At 38.2% G+C, this 22,104-nt stretch overlaps 1 protein-coding gene across 1 annotated transcript in view; it reads right to left on the bottom strand.

The window, feature by feature from the left end:
* LOC129775227 (ras-associated and pleckstrin homology domains-containing protein 1) overlaps positions 1–22,104 on the bottom strand; it is an 85,927-nt gene extending 63,823 nt beyond the window's left edge. Inside the window, exons 1-2 of the mRNA XM_055779663.1 lie at positions 21,577–22,104; positions 5,994–6,081 (exon numbers count right to left, since the gene is read on the bottom strand). Of these exons, the coding sequence (XP_055635638.1) occupies positions 5,994–6,068 (75 nt within the window). The 5' untranslated portion in view covers positions 6,069–6,081; positions 21,577–22,104. The remainder of the gene's footprint in view (positions 1–5,993; positions 6,082–21,576) is intronic.

Raw genomic sequence — 22,104 nt, 5'->3', positions numbered from 1 at the left:
AGATGAGGATAACAACTAGTTTTTTAGATCAAGATTAGCATTTTGATCTTCCACGCGCAAAATATAATTCCGGAGCGATGTAAGCTGTTGGAAACAGTCGAGATGAAACCAAAAATGGTCACGGTTGATTCTCTTGAAGATATATTATATCTTCGAGGAGCAATATGTTAATAGGAGTAGATAATGTAGTCGAGATATTGTAGGATAGTGAATTAATGTAAGAAGAGTATGAGAAACGAATGAATGAGATCAGAATGAATGGAATTAGGATGAACAGATTGGGCCCAAGTGTTTGTAAAGAATGTTTGCGAAGAATTAATATTTAAATAGTTAACAGAATTTAAAAATTTATTTGGAGATGAAAACTAGAGTAGAAAAAATATTTTCAAAGCCAATGAATTTTCCACTACCAAGAGCTGATGAAAAGAATTAATTTGATTTATTGAATGAAACAGAAAATTAGTTTACCAAAGTCGTACGGGAAAAGCGATACATATATTTTAAAAAATTACTAAATAATGTTCATGATTTCCTAATTTTTTTTCCCGGGAGCGGAATAATGTTACGGTTCGCTAGCGAAACCGAAACAATAAAAAAACAAAGTCAAGAATTTTTTAAATGGAATGAGAATTGAATCTGTTTAAATAAGAATATACAAATACTTACCCTTCTATTATCCATACCTACCTGTAAGATGTAGCATGCTGTCACAAAAAAACATCTGTATAACTAACAAAAGCTGTAATAAACCTCGTCAACTGGTCTGCGAGTTTCCGGCCCAGAGAATGAGAAAAAAAGAGGAAAAGGAAAGCTAGAGAGAGGAAAAGAACTGTGAGAAGAGAGATGAAAGGAAAAGGAGCCTTGGGAAGGAAAAAAAGGGAGTCGTAAAGGAAAGTAGAAGCGGATCGACTCCTTCTTAGCTACCGGACCATCATAAATAAGGCAGTGGATATTAAAACGGAATAGATACTTTGGAAGTAGTTTGTCTTTCAAGAGTTCCGTGCGAGAGTAAATAAGGGTGGTAAACGACGCGTTCCTGGGAACCGCAACGGTCGTGCGACGTTCAACCCTCCTCGCCTTGGTCCGACGGAGAACGCACAGCTCTAGGAAGTGCCAGTGGTCAACGAGCCCCATTGTCATCGTTGCTCCACACGTCAACGGGTGAGTCTACCGGACGTTTTTGAGGGGAAAGTACGGTGAGGACTGGATGAGCTTGACCCCCGCTCATCGTCTCTGGAACCGATGAGGTTGACTTCCGTTGGCGGGCATCGTGCGTGAGTATCCACCAAAGAAAAACTTACCTCTCTTACCTTCCTCGATCCAAGGATTCCATCGATTCCTGCTCGGCCGCCTCGAATACTAACACCTGAAAAGAAATAAAAAAATATATAAAACATACTTACCTTACTTACCTTTCACTTCTCTTATCTGTTGAATCCATGGTGCAATTGAGTCCTCTACTAACTACCGCTTAAGCCCTGAGTCCGCTTCGTGTTTCTGGTGAAGTGCCGACCCTGAGGTAACAGTAACCTCTGAGCTAGCCGCTACTTACAAAGGTTACAATGATGAAATTTTTGTGGATATCTATATAAATAAAAATGTAAGGCAAAATCTGTTGGTAAGCGGAAAACCCGAAGAAGAGATGGTCCAATTTTAGCCTTCTTTATTTTGTTGTATTCGTCTCTTCCCGTAGATCAATATAGTGGAGAGAAAAACCGGAAAATTTTCGGAAAACTCTGAAGGAAGGTCGGAAAAATTCGGTAAGTGGGAATGGATTTTCAGGCGAAATAACGCATTTCCATATCTTATATCTTTATATATAAAAGAGAGTTTTTCCCACGTACCCCATCTTCACGGGATAACGGCTGATCGTATCCACGTCGTCCATATATTTTGTGAGTTTATCTTCATCCAAATTAGAATGATAGAGTACTTTGAAAAATATTTGATATGATTGGAAAAATTCGAAAAAATTGACTATGCATTCGTTTATATAGAAGAAGGATATTTAAAATAAAAAGGGAAAATTCGAAAATAAGAGGTACGCATATGTATGTTTCGCTGTGAACATCATCATTTAGATCAATTTTGCAGATCTGAACGATAACATACAAACTCTCTTGAAGTATATTCGTTGTTTTTACCAATCAAAATATTCTCTAGAAATACATTATATGGCAGAACAACGTTTGCCGGGTCAGAAGACTATATAAATAAAAATGTAACGCAAAATCTGTTGGTAAGCGGAAAACCCGAAGAAGGGATGATCCCAAAAAAATTTTTTTCGAGATGACTGTAAATCTCGACGAGTAATGCAATTTTAAGACATTTGGTACCCAGAATTTTTTTTCAAAACCTCGATTTTCGGTGATTTTTCGTTTTTCAAAAAAACCACACCAGTAAATAAAGTCCAAATGAGCTAATATTTTGCATAGGGTATATTATTGTGCAAATCAACATTTCGCACGAAGTTTCGAATGAAAAATCGAGATAACTATTTTTATTGGCACCCCAAACAATACTTTTCGTTTCGCATGCCGAAAAAAAAGTCCAAGAGTGTCGATTTTTGACAATAAAATTTTTTTCGAGATGACACTAGATCTCGACGTTTCATGCCATTTTAAGACATTTGGCACCAAATAAAAATTTTCGAATACCCCGACCCAAGGGGGGAGGGTGATTTTTCGATTTTCAAAAAACTCAAACTTTGACCGCTTGCGCCACTCTCCCTTAAGTCCGATTGAGCTGATATTTTGCGTAAGGTGTTTTTTCGAGGTGGTGAACATTTTTTATGGGGTAACTTTTTGAAACTCGAGATGATCCTTTTCATTGGCACCCTAATCTATATAAATAAAAATGTAAGGCAAAATCTGTTGGTAAACGGAAAACCCGAAGAAGGGATGGTCCGATTTTAGCCTCCTATATTTTGTTGTATTCGTCTCTTCCCGTAGATCAATGTAGTAGAGAGAAAAATCGGAAAATTTTCGGATCCTGAAGGAAGGTCGGAAAATTCGGAAAATTGAATTCCTACATGTACAAAAATTTCATCATAATAAGCGATGTTAGTCCATTCGATGTTTGCGCTATCGAAATTGATATTTGTTCGTGAGTGGAAATGGATTTTCAGGAGAATTAACGCATTTCCATATCTTATATCTATAAATAAAAATGGAAGGCCAAATATGTTGGTAAGCGCAAAACCCGAGGAAGGAATGGTTCAATTTGAGTCATCTATATTTCGTTGTATTCTTCTCTTCCCGTAGATCAATATAGCGGAGAGAAAAATCGGAAAATTGAATTTCCATATGTTCTACAATTAGCTAAGCGTTGTTAGTCCATTTGATGTTGGCGCTAACGAAATTGATTTTTGTTTGAAAGTGGAAAGGATTTTCAGACGGAATAAAGCATGCCTATATCTTCTATCTATATAAACAATAATGGAAGGCCAAATGTGTTAGTGTGCCCTAAACCCAAGGAAGGAATGGTCCAATTTGAGCTGTCCTTATTTTGTAATATTCTCTGTACTAAACATGTATTCCATGCAACGGAGAAACATGTTATTTCCAAATGCTTGAAGAATCTTGAACGAGAATTGTGCCTGAAAATAATTTTATATTATAAGGACGAATTTTTGTAGAAGTACTAGACAATTTATAGTAAAAGGAAATTGTAAAGAGTCAAAGGGTAATCAATCAATGAAGAGTTCAGTGATTGGACTCACTAACGTTAACTTAGTAAGAAAACGTGGATGAAAGAGTAAGTACTACGAGTTCAAATGAGCAAAGAACATCAATCAATTATTTTCATTCAAGATTACAAAACATGGAACTGTCTTCAGGAATGATAACCTGAGAGAGAGTACACTTACTTCACCACAAATCAAATTAAATAAAACAAAAGAGACGAAATTGAATGAAACCCACACGCGAAGCTCACGACACCTCTGGGACTGTTTCAACGAAGTGGAAAACGAGAACGACAGCGACAACGCGCCAGAAAAAAAATCCATTGTTAATGAAATTGACTGCGAAAACATATCGACACACGATCCTTACTAAGCAGTACCCCCAATTGACAAGGTTAGCTAGGGTCTATCATTCAGCTCCCTGCAGTAGTGTTTACTGGCCTGATGTACGAAGCAGAGCGTAATTGGTCGGTTGAAAAATTTATAATAAAAGTCATAATGTTGATGAATTAATGTTTTATTTATTAATTTCAACACCGTCTTCTATTAGTACAGACTGAATTATGTACTTATAAACTAGATGTAATTGTTAATTCTATTTTTGAAGGCACTCTTCGTCAAGTTGAAATCGAAAACATCACATACAACATTGAACAGACGAATACATGAATCTAGTGGGTTGTTGTAGCCGTAGTTTGTCCTATGAAATGGAACCGATAATAGAGATGAATTCCCCAAGCGTCGATTAGGAATATTCAGAGAAACCTGAGCTAGAAGCTCAGGGCAGTCGATATTTCCTTGCAGTACATTAAAAATGAATAATCTTTGTATTGTTGTACGCCTGGCAGATAGTGTATCCAGTCCTATGAGCTTGCATCGGTCGGCATAAGGGGGGAGATTCAGGTCATAAACCCATGTTGCCCATTGAAAATTATTGGAGATGCCACGTTGTATAGAACATTGTGCATTAGTCGTTCAAATATCTTGCTTAGGCAGCACAGTATAGATATACCACGATAATTTGTCACCTGATTGCAGTTTCCCGATTTGTGTATAGGAACAACGAAAGTAGTTTTCCAAGCCATTGGAAAAGTTTTCTCCTGAAGCGATTTGTTAAAGAGGCGAGCAATAGGGTTCGCAAGCTCAGTGGAGCATTTTTGTAGTAACAGGGATGGTATGCCATCTGTACCGCATCCTTTTTTGATGTTAAGATCGTGCATGGCGTTTGCAACATCATCAAGAGAAAAGTGAATGACGGGTAGATTGATGGCGTGAGACTGAATATGAGCAAAGCAGTCATGTTTCGATAATGGATATGCTACACTGAACACACTCTCAAAGAATGAGGCGAACAGGTTAGCAGCGTCTGTGTCCGTGTTGGCCTGGACATCTTCGAATTTAACATTGCGTGGGATGCTGGATGGAATTAAATTTTGCCGACTCTTCACGAAGGCCCAAAAGCACGATGGGTTTTGCCTAACACTGGCCTGGATCTTGGACAGATAGTTATCGTAGGTGGATTTTAGTACTGACTTGTAATGAGCTTCAATATCACGGAGATTTACGCGGTTGCTCTCGGTGTTTGATCGGAAGAAACGGTGACGGGCCTTTCTTAGGACATTGCAGAGATGCCGAAGTTCTGAGGTCCACCAGGGTTTATTGGAGTTGTGAATTGTTCGTCTTTTGCGTAGGACATTGTTTTCAAGCACTGAAAAAAGCTTGTCGTAAAATTTAGAAACCAATCTGTCCGGTTTGTAATAAGATGTCCCAGTCAATGTCATCCAAAACCGCTTTGAGCCGCCCAAAATCGCAAGAGTGAAAGTAAAAGCGAAGTTCGTTATCTACCGTTCTTTGTTCTACAAGAATATCACTTCTCTCATCGAATAGCACGACAACAGGTACATGATGATATTATGAGTTTATATTAATTAAATTTTGAAAAAAAATTTATTTATCTTGCGTTAATGAGAAATTATTGTTTTTTTTCTAATATCCGGTATCCGGCCGGATAGTAGTTCACTGTCCGGTAAACGACCAGACACCAAATATTGGCCGGATAGGCCGGATACCGGATAGTTACCAGATATCCGTTTCATCTCTAGTTTATAATTCATAATTTCATTAAATCTTCGCACATGCACTCAGTAAATGAAAAAAAAATTAATCGTTTTGTAATCAAGCGGGAATACAACACAACAATATTACCCCGTTGATTAGGTTCCGAAGGTTACAAATGAATAATAATTGTTCCATTTAAAATCCATACTGTGTCATATACTTTTAAGAATGATATACGGTATAAGCTTACCCCGATTAAATTTTCCAATTCTCCAAGCCATTCATTTAAAAGTCTATCCGGATCTTCGGAGAGATAAGATGACATAGTTGTGAGGAACCTGAAACATGAAAACGTGATGACTGTTAGTAATGTGAAGCAAACCAAAAAGTTCTCAGCATCATTCATTAGTTTACGCCTAACAGTTATGAAACCCGCGATACACATATAAGCTTTACAGAAAGAAACCATATATATGATATAATTTCTTCTGTTGTACTTTTATACATTCATAACAGAGCGTAAACAGTTGAAAAGATCTAAAAAAAATACTGCATTAAACATGATATTCGCTCCATGTCAACAAACGAAATGAACAAAGATGATCCTTCGTTTCTTCTCCAAAATGCTACAAACACATTAAATCGATTATTCAGATAAAGACGCCCATTTGAAGGTGTCGTCGATACCGGTTTTAAGTCGTGCTCTATTACCATACAATGCACGTTGCCGCCTGTGTAAGCATATTATTGGGTTTATTCCTTTTTCATACATGTGACGTAGACTCACAGAGGCGCCATAGCAAATAACGATAGCGATTATCGCGCAGTTTGTTACAGTGAATAATTGATATGTATGAAGGTTCAGTGTCATGGAGAGAGGAAAAAAATAAGCACATGAAATGCTACAAGACATATTCTATGATCAACTATATGTTGCATCTGTTTGTTTTTGTGAAACTAGATATTTGAGATATGTTCCCTTTGTCAAAAACATGTAATTCATTTCACTTGTTACCATACTAAGAAAACATTTCTAATAGTGGTTGGATCGTTTATTTGAAAATACCTAAACACAGTTCTGTATTTTCCAACGTTAGTTGTTTATTAAGTAGGGCATAATAAATAAAGTGTTATTTTATTAGGTATATGTTACTACCTCGGCTGGCTCAGCATTAAACCAATCATTCATCCCCTTTTTTTTCCATTTTTTTCAGCGTAACGATGCATATTCCAAATACTAAATGGAACGAAAATTGAAAGCATTGCATTGGATCCTGGTTGGTCACTGTGGATTTACCCTGTCCTGAATATAGCAATTTATATTGTTCTCATAGCTGAAAAGGAAAAAAAATCGTCATTTTCGAGTAGCTCTGAAACTCACCCAAATAGAAAAGCATTAACGAAGCAAGTTATCATGAACCTCGCTTCCCACATTGTTGGCGTTTTCAAGTTCTCAGCTATCGAGTGTACCAGGTGTATAAATATGAACGGCTCTAACTGTCAATGTAATACTCATCATAATGCATTATTGACAACACTGCGTAGCTTTGACATGTGGTAAAGGATTTCAATTCAAAACGAAACTAGTTTTACCCTGCACCATAGATTCAAAGAGCATCGAACAGGCGAACAGCCGACGTTTGTGCCTGGAAAGTACGATTTGTACGATTTTCTGCTACCATTTAAAGAAAACTATTGCAGAATCGCATCGAATGCTTGCCGAAGCTTACGGTGAACTTGCTCTTAGGAAATCGCGGTGAATAGCGTGGAAAACCTCCGAAAAAGTTCGAGGATATTAAATTGCAAGCCTTTTTGGACGAAGGTAGCATTTAAACCCAACAACAACTCGCGGATCAATTGAATGTTACATAAAAGCCATCTACGTTACGAAGGCCATACGTTTGAAGCCATAAGAAGATTATCGCAGATGGATACCACATGAGCTGAACGAAAGACATCAGGAAAAAATAAGTCATTCCTCCATCTGCCAGAAAAGTGAATTTATCTCGAGAATCCTTAGTGTCAAAGATCTTGGGCAAGGCAAGGGGAACCATCAACATTGGTTGTACGTTCAAATCGCTATGAACGTACGACAATGATCTGTGTTTGTGGTTATCAACCAGGGCTCGGCAAAGTCATAGTCAACTGAGGATAGTCAGCTGACTATCTTACTGACTATATCCATATTCAGTCGAAAATGACTTTTGGATTCTTCACGCAGTTTATCCGCCAAAACGACTAAACAGTCAGTCGGGAGTTTAGTCACTTTCCCCCTCTACCGACTCGACTATATCATTTCATTCTTCCCAGTCAAATTGTCTTCATTGCATTTTAAAGTGACTTCCCCCAAAACGAATTCGTTCCTCTCTCTCTCTCTCCCCCATGATGCAAGCATCAATATTTGAGATCAACGTGGTTTGACATACGCTACAGGTGAGCTAGATTTTTTATATCGTACACGAAAATCACTCACACGTATAAAATAGCGTGCAGTGTGTGTGCGCTAAGTTCATTGATTTGAGTTCACGATGGGTAGATAATAAACCGTCCATTGATGGGGTAACTACTTTTGACGTAGGACTACGTCTTTCATTTCTATACCGGGGTGTAAAATCAAAGTTTCGAAAACGAAAGCGTTATGCCGGAGACCGAGATTTTGAGCGTTAATAGCTCCTAAACAACTGAACGAAATGGTATGATAAACACTTTTTTTTTATTCGAAAGATAAAATGTCTACGCGTTATATACTTGTTACTTTTTGATCCAAAAACTTGTTTCAATAGTCTTAAAATTGCTTTCAAAACAGGCTATTGAAATCACCAATCGGTATATAAGCGAGCGGCGCTCGGAAATCCACTCAGTTCTAATTGAACAGCGATTGGAGCATGTTGTCGCTGTTGCGGTGAAGCTCTTTATTTATCATGAAAGCGCGGATGAACGGTGTCACCAAGAGCCTGTTTGTGCACCCTAGGCCAGGAGGGAATCTATCAGGAGGAGAGTGATGCCACAAACGGTTCCCTGGGAAGACATCGCTACACACACATACACGCGCGGCTATTAACAGGTGGTTATCGAGTTGGCATTAACCACTGGTGGGCTTCCAGTATCGAGGAAAATGTGGAAATATCTAATCGTTACTGAAAATAATCTGCCAGTTCCTCTGGGAATTTTCAAAATATATTCATGTGAAAGAGTTTAATTGAATGTTTTCTATCCATGTTACACTGTGACCAAATATGTTTCAATCAAGTGCTATTAACAGGTGGTTATCGAGTTGGCATTAACCGCTGGTGGGCTTCCAGTATCGAGGAAAATGTGGAAATATCTAATCGTTACTGAAAATAATCTGCCAGTTCCTTTGGGAATTTTCAAAATATATTCATGTGAAAGAGTTTAATTGAATGTTTTCTATCCATGTTACACTGTGACCAAATATGTTTAAATCAAGTGCTATTAACAGGTGGTTATCGAGTTGGCATTAACCACTGGTGGGCTTCCAGTATCGAGGAAAATGTGGAAATATCTAATCGTTACTGAAAATAATCTGCCAGTTCCTTTGGGAATTTTCAAAATATATTCATGTGAAAGAGTTTAATTGAATGTTTTCTATCCATGTAACACTGTGACCAAATACATTTGGTTTTGTGGTTTTTCAATCAATCGCAATTAACAGGATAGCTTCAGAAGATTATTCTTCCCCATCAGTAGGATATTTCCGTATCCAATATTGTATGCGCCCGCAATCGATTATTGCTCAGTCGCCGAAAGTTCCGAGCTCAGAGAGTTCATTCCCCTCTAGTTTGCCTTCCAAATTGCCATCGTAAACCACACCTTCTCTCGATTCAATCACACACAAAAAGCATACTTAAGCGATATTCTGGTGGTGAGACACATTCATTTTTCGTGAGGACATCGACAAGACAACATCGTTGCCTAACGTGCTGGAGGAGGTGGACGGCGAAGGATCGACACATACACGCGCAGAACTCTTTCCGTTAGGATGCCATTCAGCATCGAGAAAGTTCCGGAAAGATCTAATCATTGCTGGAAAATAATCTGCCAGTTCCTTTGGGAATTTTCAAAATATATTCATGTGAAAGAGTTTAATTGAATGTTTTCTATCCATGTAACACTGTGATCAAATATGTTTCAATCAAGTACTATTAACAGATGGTTATCGAGTTAGCATAAACCACTGGTGGGCTTCCAGTATCGAGGAAAATGTGGAAATATCTAATCGTTACTGAAAATAATCTGCCAGTTCCTCTGGGAATTTAAAATTACATTCATGTGAAAGAGTTTATTTTAATGTTTTCCATCCATGTAACACTGTGACCAAATATGTTTCAATCAAGTGCTATTAACAGGTGGTTATCGAGTTGGCATTAACCACTGGTGGGCTTCCAGTATCGAGGAAAATGTGGAAATATCTAATCGTTACTGAAAATAATCTGCCAGTTCCTTTGGGAATTTTCAAAATATATTCATATGAAAGAGTTTATTTTAATGTTTTCTATCCATGTAACACTGTGACCAAATACATTAGGTTTTGTGATTTTTCAATCAATCGCAATCAACAGGATAGCTTCTGAAGATTATTCTTCCCCATCAGTAGGATATTTCCGTATCCAATATTGGATGCATAAAACCTTGTGCCTCCAACGTAACGCTCTCGTTTTCGAAGTTCTCCAAATAGTCATTCATTCAGAATGAATTCAGATTCAACTTCATACAAATGATCTCTAAATCAACGATAGTCCTACGTCACCCTTGCGGTTATACCATAGATATAACCCACTTCCTGTTTTTTGCATCAGAAATCAAGTTTTCATTCCTCTTTATATGGACGTAAAATAAGATTGCGGCAGATTTGTATTCATTAGTCGCGTCAGTTAGAATAACCACTTACTGGACTAGTTCATCAGTCATCCTCGCTAGTCAATTCATTTTTTGTTGACGGCGACTGCCGAAGCAGTTCTAGTCGAAGCGAAGCTACTGAGATTAGAGTCGGTCTTCATTTTTCACCTTCGAAGATTTCGGGCCCTGGTATCAACAACGAGATTTGGGTGAAATTATCCAAAAAGGAACACAAACTGTTGCATTATAGTGCTCCATCATACACTGCAGAACCGATCGGGAAAACTATTGAGTCTTTAGATTGGATTCTGGCTTCCATCATATATTCTGCATAATTATCTTCTCTACTCTCAAAATAGGAGCGCCGCAACGGAATCTTCAATCTCGAGAACAAACAACGCGAAACAATCGTCACAGTGCATCACATTTTCAACGAACTTTTGCAGCTAGTGCTGGATAAACTTGAAAGTTTGGTTGTATGTGTCTCTTTCTCTCTCTCTCATTTGAAAGATAAACTTTAAAGTTTAGTTGTGTGTGTCTCTCATTCATAAACTTTTCAGACATCAACATAGGAAAGACTTTGAAAACCAACGAGTTTTCCGATTTGCCGAAGAGAATGAAACTCAAAATAACAACTTCACTTGATGTTAGTACTATTCTAATTCCGTCAAAATTGCATTAGCTTGAAAAATTTGGTGTGTTTGTATTCCAGACCAATGTTTTCAATAGCTGAACAAACTAATATTACTTCGCCAATTCGATAAATCCTTATGAATACACCGAGATAGTGATTTCTATTGAAAATGATAGAAAAAGACTAATTTACCAGCAGAAGAATGTAAATTTCCCGTTGCCTTTTCCCATTTAAACAAAGCATTGGTGAATGTATCACTATTGAACTATTTTGACTACGTGAACGAAATCAGCCTTAGCCTAGAAGCTAGTGTTTTGAAAGTGGTGCGAAGAGGTGTCTTCCATATGCCGGACCGCTAACGTAATAAGGGATGCGATAAAGGTTGAACCCAAAAAAAATCAAACACATTCAAAAGGATGCCATTATGGCTGCTTTCGAAATTCCACTGAATCGAACTAAGAGCGTACTGAATTACAGTAGGCGTTAGTTGTCAGTATAAGTTCATTTGTTTACATAGTAGCTTCACCGGAGAAAGAGCGTCCCGAACCGTTCCTGTTCGATCGAAACGAAAATCCCAGTCTGTCCGTTCGAGAGTTACCAAAACTTTCGAGATTTCTAAAACGATTCAGGGAATGTGTGGTCATCGCCCGGAAACAAATATAACAAATAATAACCAGCAGCACATATCCCAAATTTGGGTGGTATATGATGTGGCTAACTGGCATACACATACAATAGTGGAGGCGATATACATACATGCCATATGTTTGTGATTTAGTTTGGATGAATAAACGATTTATGTATGCATCTTTCATGACTATTGTTATGCGAATATACGATTTACTGCACTGTCGTTCTACGCATAGTTGCCCCATGTTACTTTTTGACAATTTTCACTTTTCTTCATACAACGATGTTTTTATCCATAATCTGCCGAAAAAATACAAAAACAAATTGTTTGTTCCCAGTATTTAAAGAACAACATCAAGTTTCATTATCCCATGTTGATATTCTAAGCATAATTGTCCCACCATGAATTTTAAGCCCGTAATCGAGCTTTATTGATTCAAATGTGGGAATCCTGTCACGTTTGACTAAACACTAGTTTAGTGCTTATGAAAAAACCCGGTGTAAAAGTGAAATGCTTAAAGCTTCTGGTAGACAAATATGGCAGAAAACTTTGATTGCGTTTTTCTCAGTTGTTGATTTTGGAACATGGGACATCTATGAGTAGAACGGCATTGCAGACAATGAAAAAAACGAATGTCGATAAATATTTACGTCAAATGTAATTATAACCTCATGAATCGCCATTGTATGAAAATATTTATGTTTGTAGAAATAGAATTAATTAAATTGGCTTTTAGTGCGAGTAGGATATAGATGTTTAAAAAATATATAAAGGGTTTTCCATTTCGGGCTTCCGAAAGTATACAGCCCTGCGCTGACAACTGTTTGACATAGCTGTCAATCAAAGCGTCATATCGTTAGTTGAATGTCTTCCATTTTACAATATGGATCGTTTTAGCATCGCACAACGTCTTAATTTTGTTAAATTATACTATAAAAATAATGAAAAACCGGCAAATGTTTTTCGAGCATTACGGACGGATTTTGGTCGTCATGGACGGCCTACAGAGCACACAATCGCTAATGTAGTGCGTAAATTCGAACAAACTGGATCCGTAGCGGATATTGTGAAACCTGTGCATCATCGTAATGTGCGTTCGGCCAAAAATATTGCTGCTGTTGCTGCCAGTGTGGAGGATGACCCGAATGTTTCTATTCCACGGCGTGCTCAGCAATTGGGCTTGTCAAACACATCATTGTGGCGAATTTTGCATTTGGACTTGCACCTACATCCATATAAAGTCCAACTGGTACAAAAATTGGAGCGTGGTGACCATGGAATGCGTCGGGCATACGTCGATTGGGTGAACGAACAACAGCAGCAAAATGCTGAATTTTCGCATCAAATTTTCTTCAGCGATGAGGCACATTTCGAGCTCGGTGGCTATGTGAACACCCAAAATTTCCGTATATGGGGCTCAGAAAATCCACACGTGATTGTTGAGAGGCCATTGCATCCGCCAGTCACTGTTTGGTGCGCATTATGGTCTGGTGGAGTCATCGGGCCGTATTTCTTTGAAAATGAGGACGGCGAGACGGTAACTTTGAATGGTGAGCGCTATGGCCGCTAGACTTTTTTGTGGGGTTATGCGAAAGACCGTATCTATGCCAACTCTCCGCAAACTCTTGAACATTTGAAAGACAATATTCGTGAAGTTATGACCGAGATACCGCCCCGTATGTGCCGAAAAGTCATCGAAAATTATCTGTTCCGGATCAAGGTGTGCGAGGAAGCCCTAGGTGGACATTTGAATGATGTTGTATTTCACACATAATGGCATAAACCAAACTATAATTTGAAATAAAAGTTTCATCGAAATTCGAATTCTAAGTGTGTTTTATTTCAATTCACTTTCGAAATTTAAAGTTGGAAAACCCTGTATATAGATGATGTCGTTAAGAAAATTGTCCCGTTGGGATTCGAACCCCGTTTGTTTGGGTTATCGAGCAGCAGCTATCTCGCACGGCTATCTGTAATATAATTCTAGAGCAGTCATAACTCGTACATATATGAAAAGATGCATTCTGATACGTCATTTCTGATTGCCAATTTATTTTTTTTTCTACTGTTTTCTAAGTAAGAGGAAGTTTTCCTAAACAAACAAGCAAAATACTTAGTTTCATTTATTGGAAACAACAAGGAATTCATAGGAAAGATCTCAATTGTATCACCTGATAACAATTTATTCTCTCAAGTAATTCTGAGTGTAGTTTTGAATAATTTGATACTATTTGTAAGCCAACTCAGCAGCCTTGTAAAGCCAAATACACATCAACAATCTTGAAGGCGAGTTATTTGGCATAGCAATCTCTACAACGTTGGAACGGCGAAGTTCCTCTGGGAACGTAATTGCCATTAAAAAGAAGAAGAATTTTGATGTGTCAAATTCATAACATACCACTATACCACTTTATATATGACTTAGATAGAATATGCCTAATTATACAATTTAATGTTTGCTAGGTTGTCTGGTAAGCATCTTCTTGAATCACCAAATTTACCAGGAAGAGTGTCTTCTGTCTATTCCGGCCGGACTTGGTAACCTTCGTCTTCTTCTTAAATATCTCCAACGCTCCTAGAGAAGCTTCGTCCTCTCAACGTAGTATTATTTGCGTCAATTTGATTAGTACTTAGTTTAGATTTCTATCCCAAATAACACGCCTTGGATGCATTCTGAGTGGCAATCTCTAGAATGCGCGTGAGCACAGTGCAAGTCGGAGATTTTTTTTAAAGAAAAATTTCCCCGACCACAACGGGAATCGAACCCGAACCCCCGGCATATTAGGTGTGACGCTAACAACTCGGCCACGGGAGCACCCCCTTTGGTTAGGATATCCCGCTCTCACTTGGTAACCTGCTCTACACAAATTCCAGCTAACAGTGGAACAGTGAAAATGGCGTTATAGTGTTTCCAAAGGAGATGAATCCAGCCAATACTTCGGAACAAAGACCAATTGAGGATCACATGTAAATTGTGAAGTACTGGAGAATGAAGGGTGAGCTACAGTTGAACTGGAGGATTTCAAGCGGAAATTGAATTTGGCAACTGAACAAGTGGAAACAAGTCTCGGCTGACGAAACACGATGGGTGTGACTCGATCGACAATGCAACTTATGAGTCAGTTAGACGTTGTAAGTTACCGATACCGAACCGAAGAACAACGAACGCATCCATACCACTTAATTTTAATCAGATTCAAGTATGATTTCGCGGATAAGATCTCGAAAGAACTCATGGTATGATAGAAGATCTGTACCCGTGACAAGGAAATTGCTTTTTTGACGGAATGAATGACCATGATTCAGATGTACGAGGTATATTCAAAAAGTATCGCAAATTTTGAATTTTCGCGGGTTACGTATACTCGAATTTCAATTATTTAGTGGCGGTACTCATGTCTCTCACTTATGCCGACAAGTTCGACCATTTTGAATGTTCAGTTAATTGTTGACAGCTGCTCTGCTTGGACGTGTTTTGGCTCCTTCTTCGATTTTTACCTATTCACAAAGATAGTTCAAAGAACCTGTATCAAATGTTGTGTGAAAAACGAAATTAAGTGCGCGGATGCATTCCAAATGTTGACTGTGGCATACGGAGAAGCTACGTTGGACCGAAGTAACGTTTATCGTTGGTACAAAATGTTCTCAAAACCGGGAAAATGTGAAAGACGAAGAGCGTGCCGGACGCCCGAGCACTTCAACAACAGACGAAAAAATCGATGATGTGAAGAAAATGGTATTGGCCAATCGTCGAATTACCGTTATAGAAGTTGCTGAGGACCTAGACATATCGATTGGCTTGTGCTATTCGATTTTTATCAATGATTTGGGCATAAGACGGGGCGACACGAAATTCGTCCCAAAATTGCACAATTTCGAACAAAAACAGCATCGCATGAACATTGCTAATGGGCTGTTGGACTCTGTCCGCGACGACCCTAATTTGCTCCAGAGGGTCATAATTGATGACGAATCGTGGGTTTATGGTTATGACGTGGAAACTAAAGCTCAATTATCGCAATGGAAGCTGCCGCACTAACTAAGACCGAAAAAAGAGCGTCAAGTTCGGTCTAATGTGAAAGTTTTGCCTACAGTTTTCTTCGATTACAGGGGCGTGGTGCATCATGAGTTCTTGCCACACGGTTCTCAATAAGGAATATTACCTGCAAGTTATGCGCAAATTGCGAGAAGCAATCCGGATTTGTGAAAGAAAAAAAATTTGCTTTTGCACCACGATAACGTCCCTGCTCACAGATCGTTGCTTGTGCGCGAATTTTTTGGCCAAAAACAACACACTAATAATGCCGCAGCCACCGTATTCCCCAGATCTGGCCCCTGTGACTTTTTCTTGTAGCCGAAACTGAAGAGGCCCATGAAAGGACGACGCTACGCTGCGATCGACGAGATAAAGACGGCATCGAAGGAGGAGCTGAACAAGATGGAAAATGATTTTTGAAGTGCTTCGAATTTGAAATTGGAAAAAAACGTTGGCATAGGTGTATAATATCTCATGGGGATCACTTTAAAGGGGACAAAATAGATATTCATGAATAAATAATAATTTTTTTAAAAAACAAAAAATTCGCGATACTTTTGGAATACACCTCGTATACAGAAGGGAGTACCTCATCTAAAGGATCTCCCTTCATTAAGGGGGTACTACACTATGGAAACTTGAAAAATTAAAAAGATGTTCTCTGGGGTGTCTACTTTACTGTAGTTTTTGTCCCAGGTTTGTCCAATGCTCCGTTCCTAAGTTACAAGCCAATTAGTGGACCTAAGCCTTTGCGTGAGGAGCGTGGATCCAAAATTTAAAACGCGTTTTTCTCGAAACCATGTTTTGCAAACTGGTAGGAGTTCTACCTTCGGAACGGTCCACCCAATTTTGATGGAACAGTTTTCCCAAGTTCCTCACTAAATTTCCTGTCATCGTGCGTAGGATTTTCAGGATATTTTGAAAAATAAAATTTTGGAGAATGTTTTTGTCTCGATTTTTGAGGCAAAAGTACGATGACAGGAAATATATCCAAGATTACGTAAAAAATCATTGGTTTAAATCGGTCCACCTTCTGTTGAACTCCCACCAGTTTACAAGGTGTGGCTACAAGGGTTCAACAAACCGATTGCGGCTCAGGAGACAGTCCAATTGACACTTTTGGTTGTGTTGTGCAATATATACCTAATAAAACTGTGATATCAGATTAATCATAGTAATTTATTTACTTGTTGTAAAAAATCGCGAAAATAACACGCTTTTATGATATTTATAGTGTACTACCCCATAAGCCTATTGACATTTTGGCATGCAATTATAAAGTTGAGCGATCCTAGACGTCAGTACTTAAATGTTTTGACAGTAATCCAATGGAAATCCAAAGTTTTTGTTTTTTTTTTAAATTGCGAAATCGTGTGACATCGACATAATTTTTTTGCCCCCACCATATTAACCCACCTTTCACATCAATGAGTATTGATGTTCAATAAAAAATTAGAATTTTTTATTTAGTGAAATAGTACTAAATTTAAAAAAATATTTCATGTAACTCAGTATTTTTTATTAAAAACATAACGGTTGTTCTTCAAAAAAAAAAAATCAGTGGATTTTGGAAAAGGGGCCGTGCTCAGCCGTACGGCGCAACTTGGTGGAGATGCTCTCACAAGAGCGCTGGACGACACTGACATCCATTTTCCGGATGCAATTCCGGGTCCTCGTGATCAGCTGCTTGGTGTTCGTGGCCCGCAAATTATTTTTGTACACCAGGGCACTGAGGAAGCCGAAAAAATCCTCGATCGGCGTAATGGGAAGACGCCTTGTCCAGCCAGACGACGTACTTTCCATCAGAATCGGAAACAGGTTGATGACAAGTCCGCTCGGCTTGTTAAATCAGGACTTTGAAATTCCTTTGTCGGAGATTGCAATACACAGCATAACTTCCTTCTCAAACTTATGCTTGTACTTGTACTCCACTTGTGGACGCCTTGTCGCTGGTATAGTATCGATTATTGCCGGGAATGTGAGGCTTTGACAGTACAAAATATTTCCCGCGATATTTCTTCGTCATCCACCAGCACTGTGATTTCACGGTCGCTATCTGCTCGTCCGTGTACTCTGACCTAGGTGACCTAGTCTTCTTCCGACAGACGATGGCCACATGCTTGAGGGTTCGTGGATGTAGGAAGCAGTGGAATTTTCGGCTGGCGTCACACAAACTCGTACCGTTTTTGTTGCCGAACTGCTTTTTCAGCGATTCCTTCTCCGTTTTCGTCATGATCTTCGCCGGACGGCCACTAAACAGGCATGAACAATTTAGGATGAACCTCATTACAAGAGATTACAAATTGGAAGTGGAGTGAAGCTGGGGATAGCCCTACCGGAATACTCGTAAACACATTTGTTAAATAGATGGTTATAACGAGATTTTTGAGTTGAGGCAGATCTGATTGCGAGTTCCAACGGACATGTGTATATCCCAAGTTAAGAAGGGCATATCAGTTTTCGAATTATCAGTTTTGAAATTTTTTGATGTTTGATGTGAAAACCGGAATGTAGCAGGGGATATCCCAATCGGAATACTCGTAAATTCATTTGTTGAATAAATGGTTATAACGAGTTTTTTTCTGAGTTGCGGCAGATATGATTGTTATCCTTAGAATATGAAGGGCCTTAAGTATTGGCTCGAATTAGGCTTGGGGATTCTCAACTGTCTGGACTCGGAAACGATCGCAGGATTTTTTCGGGTTGAAAATTTTCTTTCTCAGCATGCCTTGGGTTAGCAAATGGGCCTGAAGTGCCGGCTAGAATTAGGCTTGGGGATGCTCAGCTATCTAGACTCGGAAACGATCGCATTAGCAGACCGCTACCGAGAATCTAGTAAAGCGAGAATTCTCTTGTAAATTCACGGCTGATGAAATTTTCTTGACATGCCATGGTATAAAAAAGTTCGCGTGCTGCCTTATAAAATTATTCAAATTTAGAGTTTATGTCTGTAGCACAACCTGTCCGTTTATTTTTTATTTCATCTTTTTTACTGGTTCAGATTGATAATACAAAAGTAAATTCTTATAACTAATTTTCTTAAAGATAACTCGTCCAGCTCAAACCTTTGTAGGGGAATGAGGTGGGACCATCATTACTATATACAGTCTACTCTTTCCTTTTTTTACAGTTTTCTGTAAAAAAAGTATTGAAATTATTCTCATTTCTATTGAACACCCGTTACATGACCCAACTGGGGTCAATCAACAACAAGTCATCAGGACGTTTTTGTCTTTGGACGTGGTCACTTCGTGACAACATCTGAAGGTTGTACCAGTGGCATTAAAAAGGTATACAGATCATATCCCATCAAATTGTCTCCAATTCAATCTATTACCCGGCGCCATGTTACGGAGGTGTTACTTATACTTGGCACCTCTGAAACCTGTTCCCTTATCTCCAGTTGTTACTTCTTCTGACTACATACAATTAATTTTGATCAACGGCACACGGCATGGCTGATCAGCTGATGTGGTCTTAAAAAGAAAGAAAATGGAATGGATCACTTCCGAATATGGATAGTTTTTCCAAGATGAATTTGTCCGATGGGAGAACATAATAGAAAACATTGAATCTGAAATAGATCAACGAAATTCAACGGCGAAAACAAAGTTACAATCGCGTCAAACAGTCCTACGCAGCAATTTAGGGGAAATCAGGGTAAAACCGACACTCTAAGGATTTCCACATATTTCCAAGACCTCTGATGTTTCTTCGACTTCAAATCGTTACAGAACCTCTCTTCAACTATTCATGATCCATTCTACAGTATCTGTTGATAATTTTTTGAGGAGAGAGGGTAAAATTGCAAGTTGTATGTATTTGGATTGCTCAGATTTTGAATAATAAAAAAGCAAACAATTCATCTATTTCAACTGCAAGAAAAAGCTGATGGTTCATTGACCCACAACTCTCGCTGCTGATGTAGTATTAGATGTGCGGAACAAATCCGGAACGATTCCGGTCTAGAAATCTTAGCCAGCACTTATGTTTTTCGTATTGAAAGGATGTTTCATGATGTTTTTTGCAAATTCAAAAACAGGCGGTTCTCAAGATAAAGTAGATGATAGACAAATTCCTACTCATGGTCCGGAGTAAACATGAAAGTTTTGATCTCAGCTTTGGTGAGTTACTGAAACATAAACCTGGTGTCCTGATCCTGACTGAAGGTGTCGGTGCTACCCCGAATGGTCTCCAAGTTTCAAAACTAAGTTTTCGAGCATCGATAAGCAACAAACCACCTACCATCTCACAAAATACACTGAACAATGATCTGAGATGAATTAGGCTCACAAAACTATCGAGTTTTCCAAAATTTCCGTACAAAAACATTTAAATTCCACTAGCAAAATTTTACACAGACGAACTTCTATTTGCTGACCGGTTCTGTTTTGTTGTTTTAACAGCAAAGCGACTTCCGCAGCTGTAGGGTGACTCGAAACGTAAGAAATGACAAGTGTGTACAAGGGACATCGGAAAATTTGCAAAAAAAATTGTATCTGAGTGGACAAATCAGAGGGTGTCGGTTTTACCCTGGTTTCCCCTATGAACAAATATATCACACATGAATTGTCTTCCATATCAAAGTCCAATGGCACCAATGAAACAACTAGTTGTTAGAAAGTGATCGCTCCAGACAATATTAGTGGTTTTGATCGGATTTTTACGTCGGTCCACTCAAAACCGATACACGATACCAAACGACAAACGATGGAGAACTACGAGGAAACACTGAAGAGACCGTAGGAATATGAATTTAAATGTGTTTCTGTTTATATTGTTCGTGCGTGGTAAGACAACGGCACAAATCGTGTGGGCAGTACAGGCATGACACGGATTAATACCTTTACATGCTGCACGAAGCATCTTTAATCTGTTCTCCTCGATTTTACTTTTCCTGCCTAGAAAAAGATGCAGACTCGCAGATGATATTTTGAGTGATTCAAATTGATATTCAGCGTAAGCTTTATGTGTTTCGAATGATAAATTCAGCGGAGACTTGAAGTGAGTTTCTCCCCAGAATAAAGTAAACAAAATTGAAAAATGTTATTTTTCATCTCATTTTTACAGAACATATTGGGCAGGTTTCTCACTTGATTATTGGTAGCAATAAAAAATTCAATGCAGTGGAAAAACGCGATTTGTAAGCGTCACATTTAACAACTAACTATTTAATCACAATTTCAAATTTTGTGAAATTTATTCATGTTTCAGCCCTCAAAATACTCCCCATTCATGAAGAGGAACATATGCCATCCTCATTTCCATTGTTCAAAACATATAATCTATGTTAATCATACAAAATGATGAACTTTTGCCATTTTGCATTTTAGGAAGTTTTTGAAGAAATATCATGATGGATAATATTTTCTTGAATGGCCCTAACGTTCCCAGATAAGATAATTTTTTAATACTTAGTTGAGATTTCTTATAGCTTTATTGTCTTCCACTAATGCAGTATACTTCATACGGATATATGCTTTTTAGCGATAAATTGATTATGTTCTGGCTGTATTCACTAGATGATGTTATGAGAACTTTATGATTATGAAATACTATGTATTGTAAATGTTACATTTCACTTGCATTAAGTATTGAATCCTGCGCTAAATTAACTTCAACAGTTCATGTCCACTGTATTTAATGTATTCTGTTTATACTATTTTGTATGTTACCTTTATGAATATCCAATATATAATAATAATATCAGTCCACAAATAATTGCTTTTTGTGAATCTAGTGCCAGTAGATAAGAAAACATAATTCCAATATTAGGAAAAAATCATCAGATTCGATAGACATCTTCCACATGCCACATGTCAATTATGCTGCTAAAACACCATGTTTTCACTACCACACTCCAAAGATCTGTTTGCCAATTTCTTCCATATACATTCCTACACAGAAAAAACACTTAACTACGGCCAACAGGGCGTTTACATTTTTCTTCTCCGATATTGAATAATTTTTAATTATGCAGCTTCAAAGTACGAAGAATATCTGTACACTATATCACTATACACTTTTGCTGTGCATGAAACTAAGCTTCATATACACCGTGACAGCAAACGTCGAGGAGAATAATCACTATCGGTATGAATCAATAATCAAGATGAAGATTTACGTGAAATATGAAGAAAAAGTTTTCCCTACAACATCCACAATCTACCGTCTACAACATAGCAACTAAAGATGCGGAGATA

This window comes from Toxorhynchites rutilus, chromosome 3 (genome assembly GCF_029784135.1).
Source record: "Toxorhynchites rutilus septentrionalis strain SRP chromosome 3, ASM2978413v1, whole genome shotgun sequence".
Lineage (NCBI taxonomy): Eukaryota > Metazoa > Arthropoda > Insecta > Diptera > Culicidae > Toxorhynchites > Toxorhynchites rutilus.
The sequence above is the reverse complement of the archived record's forward strand: the minus strand, read 5'-3'. Positions and strand labels throughout refer to the sequence as shown.